This window comes from Rhamphochromis longiceps, linkage group LG8 (genome assembly GCF_057381845.1).
Source record: "Rhamphochromis longiceps isolate RC_006_pf linkage group LG8, R_longiceps_female_GT1.1, whole genome shotgun sequence".
Taxonomy (NCBI): Eukaryota; Metazoa; Chordata; class Actinopteri; order Cichliformes; family Cichlidae; genus Rhamphochromis; species Rhamphochromis longiceps.
In genome coordinates this window covers 30,931,572-30,942,957 of record NC_140564.1, presented here as the reverse complement: position 1 = coordinate 30,942,957, position 11,386 = coordinate 30,931,572, and the positions used below count along the sequence as shown (strand labels likewise).

At 42.8% G+C, this 11,386-nt stretch overlaps 2 protein-coding genes across 2 annotated transcripts; both read left to right on the top strand.

The window, feature by feature from the left end:
• Positions 1-360: 360 nt before the first annotated feature.
• hoxb6b (homeobox B6b) lies at positions 361-4,555 on the top strand. Its single transcript, XM_085417022.1, has 3 exons — positions 361-541; positions 2,837-3,233; positions 4,059-4,555. Exons 1-3 carry the CDS (start codon positions 428-430, stop codon positions 4,313-4,315), a joined length of 768 nt encoding a protein of 255 aa, XP_085273148.1. The 5' UTR covers positions 361-427; the 3' UTR covers positions 4,316-4,555.
• Positions 4,556-5,397: 842 nt separating this feature from the next.
• Positions 5,398-6,998, top strand: hoxb5b (homeobox B5b). Its single transcript, XM_085417017.1, has 2 exons — positions 5,398-6,228; positions 6,666-6,998. Exons 1-2 carry the CDS (start codon positions 5,589-5,591, stop codon positions 6,911-6,913), a joined length of 888 nt encoding a protein of 295 aa, XP_085273143.1. The 5' UTR covers positions 5,398-5,588; the 3' UTR covers positions 6,914-6,998.
• Positions 6,999-11,386: the final 4,388 nt, after the last annotated feature.

Genomic DNA, 11,386 nt, shown 5'->3' with positions numbered 1-11,386 from the left:
TCCAAAGCACAAAAACGGCCGCTGTTTATGAAAATTTACAACTTTGCCTTGGAAGTTTACGACTCGCCTGGCTCGGGGATTGGTTGCTGAGGGGTCATGTGGACAGCAGGAATGGGAACTTATTTCCCATGAGGTTATATTGCAGCTGCTGTTTTCCAACCGCTCGTTCACTTAACACTTACTAACACAAGCTTTTTCTGGGCTCTTTGCATGTGCAGTGAGCGTTTGGAGTGTTGGTAAGAACAGCCGCTCGCGGTTTCGTGCGTAATTCCCCCCCTCTCCCTAAAAAAAAAAACAAAAAGTAGGCGATGGAGGCTCTGCGCAATTCCTGCGCCGTGCGCGCCTCGTTAATGTGGCTGTACTTGTGTGGCTTTATGTTCGTGAAAATGAGGGATCACCACATTCCTGGAATAGTGGGATTACTTTCATGAAATCACTTAAGCAAAGTGGGGATTTTTTTTTCTTTGTGGGGCTGACAGGAAGCGAAGAGGAGCTGCTGCGGAGTGGCACCCACACTGGAAATGACGGATTATCAACAAAGGTAAGGGCACCATGTTTCTGATATTCCTGCTGGTGCTGCTGCTGCTGCTTCACTGTCACTGCAGGCCTGATGTTTACAAAGCTGGAAACGGGGAGATCTGTCTTTAAGAAAGGGAAATTACCCTCTCCAAAGCATTTTATTATTCCGCTTGCGCTGTTTGTGCTATTCACAACCAGTTGCTGCACTCTCTGTTTAACCCCTGAGGTGCTGCAATTCCTTCACACGCCAAATATTTTCCCTAAAATGGTGAAAAAAGACTCTTTTGCCGAGTCTGAGGCCTGCTGGCGACTGGTGTTGTATAACCAGGTGGCTTCAGGCCAGGCAAGCTTGACTTTGATGATGATGATGGTGATGGTAAAGGGCCTGTGCTACAGCTGAGTCATGTTTTTCTTGGGGGTAAAAAACAAAAAGATCTCCGGCTACACGTTTTTCACTCTGCTGATTGATTTATTCGGATTATTGTAATTCATTTTTGTGCTTTTATTCTGAAGAAATCGATTTATGCTGATATTGCGCACCGTGTCCTAGTTGTATCTTTTCGCCTTTCTGCTTCCCCCCCCCCCCCCCCCCCCCTCACATTTTTGATGTAGCTTTAAACAAATATTCGCTCTGATGCATCCTCGTCCTGATTTTGCACAAAACGCGGAGTCAATAATCACCGCTCTTCTCTTTTATCGATTTATTTTCTATTTCCGGCGCCTCTGCAGGGTGTTCTGCGTCCTTTTTGATGCTGGGAGTTTATGGCTGAGGCCATAACGTGACGGGAAAACACGGGATTGCCTCTTTGTTAGTCAGTGTTTCTCCAAATGTCCAGCAGCTGTCCAGCACCGGGCTGCAGGGACTGCGGCCTGGCGGAGAGGCGCCAATCCAGCTAAAGATTAAGATTTGATTTCATCTCAATTCTGATCGAAATATTAAAATATAAAATGTTTTCAAAGCAGACATGACGCAAACAGAAAATCTGTGGGCCAAGGGCGCAAAATCAAAGACAAGAGGCGGATTATTCATTCCTGATTATTATTATTTTCCCTCCGTCTATGAAGCTCTTATACAATTTATGTGTTTTATACTCACGTTAGAATACTTTTAAAACTGCTTTTTTTCTGGGTTTTATTCAGAGTTATTGGCTTTTTTTTAAAGGGAAACTAACTGAACAGAAGGAAATAGAATAATTTATTATAAATGCATTTTCCTTCCTTTTTGAACGAAATTCTGCAAACTTTACATTTCGAAAAGCGACTTAGCTTCAGAATGGAAGCAAAATTTGTATTTTATTAATTATAACAATCAATCAATACGAGTTAAATGATGGACAGAGAAGAAAAACACAGAAGACTAATAACAGTCGCCTTAATTTCCCTCCTCGTTTGCTCTTAAATACAAATTAGTTCATGGGTGAAAACAAAGAAACGAAAAGCAGGCTCCAGGCACCTGAGACGTCTTTCAACCCTTCATACTTACCAGTTTTTTTTTCTAAGTGTGAAATTGTTGTCCACTTCATCATGGTGTGTTAACGTGATGATGATGATGATGATGATGATTATGATGATCCTGAGTGCCGGCGCGTGTCCTCCCCGCTGCTCTCTGCACGTCTTCGTGGACTTCAGTCAGTCAGGGTTGAATCAGGATGAGGTCTCACCTTCGAAGAGTGAAATATATGCATCACTGACGCAGGTTTCTTGCGTCCATGTGGATCAGTTGGTGCTCGTTTTAAAGGGTTTACTGGCAGAAGAGTTTTATTCCAGACTTTGTTGGCTTTAGTGAATTATTAAAGGAGATGGAAGTGAAGGTTAGAGGCTGAGCGAGACTCAGGCTGTGCGTAAATGTTTTGCTTTTTTGCACCGTGTGTTTGTGTGTGACAGAGTGTGGGAGAGAGGGGGCTGGATTGCATGAAACAGGGGTTATATTTAGGCTTTAAAAAAAGTATAAATATATTTCTATGAGTCTTCGCGTCTGTGTGAGCGTGTGCGCGAGCGACAAGCTCGAGCGCTTCATTTCGATTCACCGGGGACTCCTGCGCGCAACAAGAGCCCCCCATGGGTGCAATAGTGCAAGCACAGACGGCGGTGATTGGCCAGAGGTTGATCAGATGGTACACTTCCCCTCTGTATTCAGTGGCACCTCACAACCCCCCCTTTCAGCAAAAACCAAATCTCCGATAAAGTAATGGCAAAACCACTTGGACTATAAAAGACAACAAATCATATTCCTCCGGAGTATATACACCCCGTTGTCCACCCAATGAGTTCCTATTTTGTTAACTCAACTTTTCCCGTGTCTCTGCCGGGAGGACAGGACTCTCTCCTGGGTCAGATACCGCTTTATTCCTCGGGATACACCGATCCGTTAAGACACTACTCCAACGCGGCCACATATGGAGCAGCCAACATGCAGGAGAAGGTTTACCCGGCGTCTTACTACCAGCAGACGGGCGCAGCGGCCGCGGCCATCTACGGCCGGGCCGGCGGCGGAGCGCCCTGCGACTACAATCCGGTCGGGACTTTCTACAAGGACGCGGAGGGCTCGTGCGCTTTCTCGAGCCGCGAGGACCAGCCGCTGTTTGTCACTCAGGAGCATCAGCAGCGCAAAGCGGAGTGCCCGGAGCAAGCTGTCAGCATGAGCAGCAGCATCGACGACAAGTCGTCCACGCTGATCTACCCGTGGATGCAGAGGATGAACGCCTGCTCCGCCGGTGAGTACTCACGGCCGTTAGAAGAGGCTACCTGCCAGGTGTGGAAAGCCTTTCAGATCATTGCGAGCAGCACAGCGCGCGGAGACAGAGCCGAGCGGGAAGTTTGTGTTTTTGGCGATTGCACACGGAGATTCGTGCGCCTTCGGGGCTTTTGGCTACTACTACATCATCAGCACAACACAGGCACGGGCTGCATACTCGCGCGCACACACACACTTTCACTACATTGCGCGCACGCACACGCACGAACTCAGTGGGCCTACACCACCCGAGCTTCAACCCAAGAGCTCCCAGCTCGCGTCACATGGCCCCTTTTTGGATTTTTTAACGCGCCTTTTGGCTAAAAAACTTAATTTAACGTCCCAAACACGAACAAAAAAATATGAATTTCACTGCAAATTAAAGGAGAAAACAAGCCTGCCTCTGACTGCACGTGCACAATGCGTGCTTTAGATGACACAAGAGAGCCAGTGCATCATTTATTATACAGAGACTGCGCTGTACTAATGACACTTTTCTGAAAGGCTTACTGTAACAGGCGCCATGTGGGAAGTTTAAGAGATATAATGGGACTACTATCGTAATATCACATATATATGTGAACATTTTTTTTAAACAAGATAAATCTGCACCTACAGAAAGGAGAAAATATAAAATAAAAACATACATTTTGATTTTTTTCGGACTTTTGCGCAGAACGGTTTTATTTTGTTTATTTGTATTTACTTAATTATTTAATTTGGATGCATCACTGCACACAGTGAGTGCGTTTTCCTCCCACACTTAACATTTAATTATTAACACATGACTTCATTTTCATTGCAGGCCCGTTTGGCAGCAGCGGCCGCATGGGCCGACAGACCTACACCCGCTACCAGACTCTGGAGCTGGAGAAGGAGTTCCACTTTAACCGCTACCTGACCAGGAGGCGCCGGATAGAGATCTCCCACGCCCTGTGCCTGACGGAGAGACAGATCAAAATCTGGTTTCAGAACCGCAGGATGAAGTGGAAAAAGGAGAACAAACTCCTCAACCCCTCAAAGACGCCCGAGGAGGAGGAACAGGCGGAGAAAAAGAGCTAAAAGGACACTTAAAATAAAAGAAAATAAAATAAAAGGCATGTGTGTGTGTATGTGCACACTCCTGACATAAAAAAACAATGTATTATTCCTTTGTAGATACAAAGTGCTGCCAAATCACATGTTAGAGACGTGTAGAGTTTATTCCAGTATCTGCACAGTGACTGTGTCCGCATTAGGTTAAAAATCAGAAACCAGGTCCTCCTCTGTTTGTCCTGTGTGTGCTCGTGCGTTTATTTAGGGGACTATGCAAAAAAACAAAACAAAAAAAACCCCAAAAACAAATAAAATCAAATAATAATAAAAAAAATCCGCCAAAATGTAAATAATTTTTAGTGTTTGGTTCATGTTGTTACCTCATGATCGTGTAGGCCTACTGAGTTCCTTTCTTTGTTTAATGTTGATTTTATTTTGACATTAAAAGAGGAGTTTTCGTCCTTTTAACTGTACATCCTGTGGCTGTGGTCGCTCTGTGATAGTCTGTAGGCTTGTTTTGTGCCATTAAAAAAGAAGAAAAGAAAGAAATTTGTACAGATGTTACATGTTATTTATTGTTGTCTTCGATGCACATCTGGATATTGTGTGCAATATTTTGTTTAGGAAATTGTACATAGAAATAAAGGCTTTTTGATGTATATTGGAAATTCTGGTTGTCTATTATTATTATTTGTACGAATATTATCAGCAGTAGCGGTGCCATTAGTAGTTTTAGTAGTAATGGTAGTGGCTCAGCGTCTGCTCAGCTTCTTAAGCCACAATAAAATCATATAATATGGCGTAAAAGTGAAAATTTCCCCCTTTTTTGGATACTTTTGGGTAAAGTGCGCGAGTTTGGCTGAGAGCTCGCTGTTTTGTGCTACCTGAGCCTTTTGTGGCCTGCGTTATGAGTGTTACATAAATGATGGATGACTCCGGGGGCCCTGACAGCGAGTCCCGGCGGGGTGCTACCGCAGCTGTCCGGAAGATGGCGCTCTCTGCCTGCGCGGCTCTCGGGGCGCAGCGGGGAGGCACCATTGACTGGAGCCCTAACGACCATTATTTCGTCATCATTTGTAACCATGGAGCATGAATTACCTCTTGAAGTCATCAGTGAGGATTTACGACTGGTCAACAAAGGCACGTGATTCCCGAACGCTCTCCCATATTTGGCCGCATACCTGGCAAAGTACAGTAGGGCTTCATTGCTTATAATTCATGATTGCATCCATAAATCGTGCAAGCACACAGGATTATAGCGACAAAGATCTACAAATCGAGGCTTTAAAAATCCAAGCAAATGAGCTCTTACTTTGTAAACTCGTTCTCAGGGCGCTATCCAAATGGCTCCGACTATCAGTTACTAAATTATGGGACTAACGGCGCTGTGAGCGGCTCCTTCAGAGACCCTGGCACCATGCACTCCGGGTCTTTCGGCTACAACTACAATGGCATGGACCTAACCGTGAACCGCACCAACACCGGCGGCCACTTCGGGGCTGTGAGGGAGGATGCCCGGGGATTTGGGGCGGACGCCCGCTACAGACAGACGCCCAACTGCTCGCTGTCGTCTCCAGACCCGGTGCAGCCGCCGCCGCCGTCGTGCGCCACAGCCAGCCGGGAGCAGCTGGAACTAAAAAGCCCCTCTCCTCCCTCTGACCGGAGCGCGACCTCGGGCGGCAGCAGCCTCAACAAAAGCAACAGCGCTCATTTCACGGAGATAGAGGACGCCACGGTCGCATCCGAGAGCGAGGAGGGCGCGCATAGCAGCGGCGGCGGAGGCGGCGGAGGCTCCTCCGGCACGGCACCGCGGGCGCAGCAGCAGCAGCAGCAGCAGCAGCAGCACCAGGAGCCCAACGCCACCTCCTCCACTCCCACAGCAAACGACTGCCAAACGCCACAAATATTCCCGTGGATGCGGAAGCTGCACATAAGCCATGGTAGATTTCCACCTCTCTTAATATTTAGTTTTGAAGGCTGTCACGCTGACGGTGTGCCATAAATCTGTCAGGTGTTGCATGAGTGCGCAGGCTGGCGTGGAAGGAAGAATTTAGAGGCAGAATCAGTAAGAGAAAAAAAAAATCTTTGTGGGGTTGTTTGCTTTAAATGCCGCTGGAGCCCGGAGGAGGTGTGGGGTGTAGTGAGCTGTGCTGGCCCAGAGCTGCAGAGGGAAGGCTGATTGTTGTGTTGTGTTATGTGTCGTGTTGGTTGCATGCTTCCACCCATTTCATGCTGTGTGACCCCCCCTCTCCGTCCATTAAATCACAGCGAAAAGCCCCCCCACATTAAAAAAAAGGGGAGAAAAGACAGAAAAGAAAGTGTAGTTGTTGGTGTGCAGTGCGGTTGCTAATTTTCTGGATTTTCTGTAAAATTGTAGATATGACTGGACCTGATGGGAAAAGGGCCCGAACTGCGTACACCCGCTACCAGACGCTAGAGCTGGAGAAAGAGTTTCACTTCAATAGGTACCTAACCAGACGGCGGAGGATAGAGATAGCCCACGCCCTGTGTCTTTCCGAAAGACAGATCAAAATCTGGTTTCAGAACCGCAGGATGAAGTGGAAGAAGGACAATAAACTGAAAAGCATGAGCCTCGTAACGGGAGGGAGCGCCTTCCACAACTGAATAACTTTTTGGTGGAGTTAAAAAAAAACACAGAAAGAAAGAAAAAAAGAAAAACATAATAAGTTAAAAAAAAAAAGAGAACCCATGAGTACTGTAAAGCTATTTAAAGCGCAGCACCTTCCAGCATGCCATTGTGATAGAAAAAGAAGTATTCTGTGGTCTTAAAATGCCATTTTTAGTTCACTGTTGTTGTAGCTTAGATGTGGAAAATAAGATGTAAATATCGCAGGGCTGGGGAGTTATCTGTCCATCTCTCCTCTCTCTTTCTGTCTCTTTCTGTCTTTCTCTTGAAGGTGTTTCAACTTGAGCTCTTTATTGTAACTTCTCCGCGGTCTAACAGGAGTAAATTCATTGTACAGTAAAAACAAAACAAAACACACGTTTAAAAAAAGGAAAAGAAAAGAAGAAGTTTCCAAACCACATGCTGCTCTTCATTGAATGTAATGTATTCCGGGGGCCATTCAAAGCGCTTTAGTGTAACTTTTACTGCTATTTTTGATGGTTAACTTGTGGCCAAGATCCATAAACTTTCAAGCCAATGTGTAGCTCTAGGATATTTTGTGCATCTGTTATTATTATTATTATTATTATTATTATAATTATTATTATTATTACCATTGTTTAGGACTAATTATGAGCAATGCAAATGTATTCAACCTGTCAATGTGATAAATTTTTAGTGCAAAGGGTTATTCTGTGGATAGGCAGTGATGTAAGCTTTTTTCTCCAATAAGCTTTTTGTATTTGTAAGTGAACTCATAGCGCTTGAAAATAAAGTTTCTCTCAATTGCTTTGAACGTGTCTCGACTGTCTCATCGATTAGAATAAAAACAGATTAGGTTTTTCTTTTAAAAAAAAGGCAGGCCATATTTAAGTGGAGATGCGCAACTTTTTCTGTGTGCGTGCGTGTGTATGTGAGTGTGTGTGTGGCTGCTTTTCACCCGCATTTAACTTATTAATGATTAACCTGAAGTATTTGTTAAAATGTCCCACACACAAACAAGATTTCGGGTCAATTTTTGACGCATTGTTTTTGGCGCAGACACAGTGAAAAAGAAGACTTTTTAAACACTTACCTCTCTGCAGCGAGATGTTTGCCATGTGGGAAAATATGTTGCTGATAAAATCCACCTTTAAAAAAAAAGAGGGGGTAAAGCTTTGGCTTTACAGGTATATAGGCAAGGCTGAAGTTGGTAAAAATCCCCCTTACCAAAGATTGTATAGGCCTATATTACTTACAGACTGTGAAAAGTCACGTGAGGTCCATAAAGTTGGTTTTATGGTTTTGGGGAGTAGACAATGTACTATATAATTCACAACCTTGAATGAAAGTGACGGCTTAACTGCGTGGATGGGACTGCAAAGGCTGGACTGGGGAAGGAAGTGGTGTCCACTCATGTTTAGTTAGTTTAAGCTGCTGCGCGAAAACTTCCAATAACTGTTACGCATTAAAAGAGTGTGGCTGCTAAAATGTTATTTTAAAAACAGTCTAAATATTAAGATTTAATTGCGCAAATTTTAGTTCTGATTTTGAGCCACAGAGCCACATTATTTGTCACTTTTATCATGAAAATCCTAAACGTTTTGCTGTTTGAACATCCTCATTTAGAGGCCCCTGTTTCTGCTCAGCGTGGACACATACTGGCCGATTTTCATACTTAAAAGAAAGTAATCCAAAGTTTCTTTTTCAAACACAAGCTGATTTTTTAGGAGGGAAAATAAAATCTCTTGAAGGCTAATGAGAAGCTTTATAGAGCTGCCATGCAAAAACGAACTTGAGCGAGGTCCTGGAGTGATTTATCCGAATCTGTCAAGTCACCGAGCGGCCAAAGGTGAAGTCTCGGACAACTCTGAGCTGGACACAGGCTTCACTGACTTTACATAAAGAAAAGCCAGGCTATGTGGGTCCTGGAGTGCATTGTCTAGCGGCCACTAATAAAACATAATGATATTATGTGCAGGAAAGCAAAAGACTGCAAGAGACTTCTGCAATATTTCCAAAAGTATTTCCAAACTCATTTCAGGTTTAAGAAAAAAAAAGAGAGTAAAAAAGTAGTGGTGGGCTATATGGGTCCCAGACATTTTCCACATATTCATAACTATTAAGTGGCAATTTAGCCAGCGTAATGAGTATTGCATATTGATAGGGGTAATCTGTACCCGGATCTCATGCATAATTCATGGAGGCGGGGATCATCGCTGGGTCAGGAGACGGTAGAGACTGCAACACGCAGATGCGTCAGGAGGAAGACTTTGCACTGTCACCACCGAGGCTCAGGAGCGCAATAACACGGTGCTTTTGCACAGGAGAGAAGAGGCTTCAATGCTTATATTTCTCATATTTTTCACAGTTTATAATCAGGGTTTCAATCACTCCAAAGCAGCTGCGTAAAATTAACAGAATTCAGCTCCACTTTGCGCTTTTGTTTGCGAGAAAACTGAGTTTAAAAAATGTGGCGATGCACGCTGAGTTATATATCTCCTGTATACATTTACAGAATTTAGAATTTAGCACAAATATTGAAGTCTTAGTTTCAAAATCAGCGAATAGAAATATATATATACATATAATGTTGTATACCTAATAATAGAGAGCGTAAACATAAGGAGTTTGTATTTATTTGCACATAAATGTTAAAATCAGCCAGTCACTGTGAACGACTTTAATCAAAATCATAAAATGCATGAAACCACCTTGAACATTTTTGTTTGTATGGGTGCTCAACATCTGGAAGGCTGTGTGTGACTTCACAGCTGCTGCGGTTTGTTTGTTTGTGTCCGTGAGGTCTCTGTAATGAGGCGGCTGTGCCAGCAGAGGGCGCCTCAGACCGAGCAGGCTGATGATGGATGAGGTTTCTTTCTGGGGTTTTTGCCTCCAGCTCGAGCTCTTATCATCGGGGGCATGTAAGTTACAGAGAAGAACAGAGAAAAAGACGAGCTTTGTTGATCTGTTATTTCTTTCGGTTTGATCAGGTCGAGTGGAGGGAAACACATTTAATCCTGCGCGCTCTGGGAGTGAAGCTGCTTTTTGATTTAAAAAATAATAATAATAATAATAAAAGGTTGGGTTCATTTTTCTTTACGTTAGCTGGAGAGGCAATAATCAGACTGACTTCATGTACTTTGTACTAGAGTATTTCTACTTTGTGTTATGCTCTAATCTGTATTCCATGTTATTCCAAAGGTATTGAGGCCTTTTTTACTGCACCATTTTTTATCTGTATTTAAGATCCCAAACATTTTATAAAGTTTTATAAGGTGTTTTAAAAATTACTTTCTTAATGTGAAACTTCTCCTTTGTTTTTCGTTTAAATAACTTTTTAAAGCTCAAACCTGTTAAATTATTTTACATTTTACAGCAAAATAAGAAAAAAAAGCTTCTTTTTCTTTCTTTTTCTGCCGTTAATAACCCCATGGCCTCTCATGCTTATCTTATGACCCCTCTGAGGTCACACAATAACCTTCAATTAGGAAACACTGCCCTAAGCCAGCTGTGTGTCATGTAGTTACACATTTTAAGATGCTTTAATGCCAGCTGATGACCTTGCAGGATTTCTAGTGGTGAGTTCAAACTTCTAATGGAGGACTTTTTGTAATCTTTTGGTATTTACTCTGATTTGAGTGTCTGAGTTTCTCAAAGAGGAATCTGTAGCCTCTGACGGTGAAGTGCATTCAGTCATATCACTGTTATAAATGCTCACAATATTTAAGTCTTACTTCTTATTAGAGAAAGACAGCCATGAGGTCACTGCAGCTGTAAAACATTTGCCCAAACTCAAACCTCTGTGGGCATATTTTACAAAAATGTTTAGAGTTGGTGGCTTTCTAGCTAATAGTTAATAAATCATTAAGTTACTCTTATAGATTTATTATAAACCATAAATAATAACGTTTGGGTGTTAGGGCTGTAGAAGCTTCTTCGGGCTGGTTATAAGAACTGAGTGGATATTTTTTAGAAACTCCCTGCAGATGGTACGGACACAACATCCATTTAGCAACAACTTGTTAGCGTGTATAACTGTAGACCTACCATCAGAACCCATTTAATAATAACTCATTAACATTTATATCTCCAGACCTGATTCATCAAATCCTTTATTATTTGCACATTTCCATCTATAGTTTTTGGCAGTTAAACACATTTATTAATGAGTAAAGAAACCCTTATAACTCCAGGTGCTGTAGTCAATACTCCTTATTAACTTATATAATCACAAATACATTTAAAAATTACTTTTTTTTAGTGATTTACCTCCTTTTTTAATGACTTATTACTTAGTACTGTTACTTTGAAACATCAATAAGTGCAGATTTGGTCACTTGGTGATCTGAGCAGGTTATCAAAACACCATAACAATGACTTATTCACATCCATGACTGCATGTGTTTGCTTTCAATGAATCTTAATAACCTTTTTATGTTTATAACTGGATACCTGATGTAATAAACCCCTAAGTGTTTGCATATTTCCAT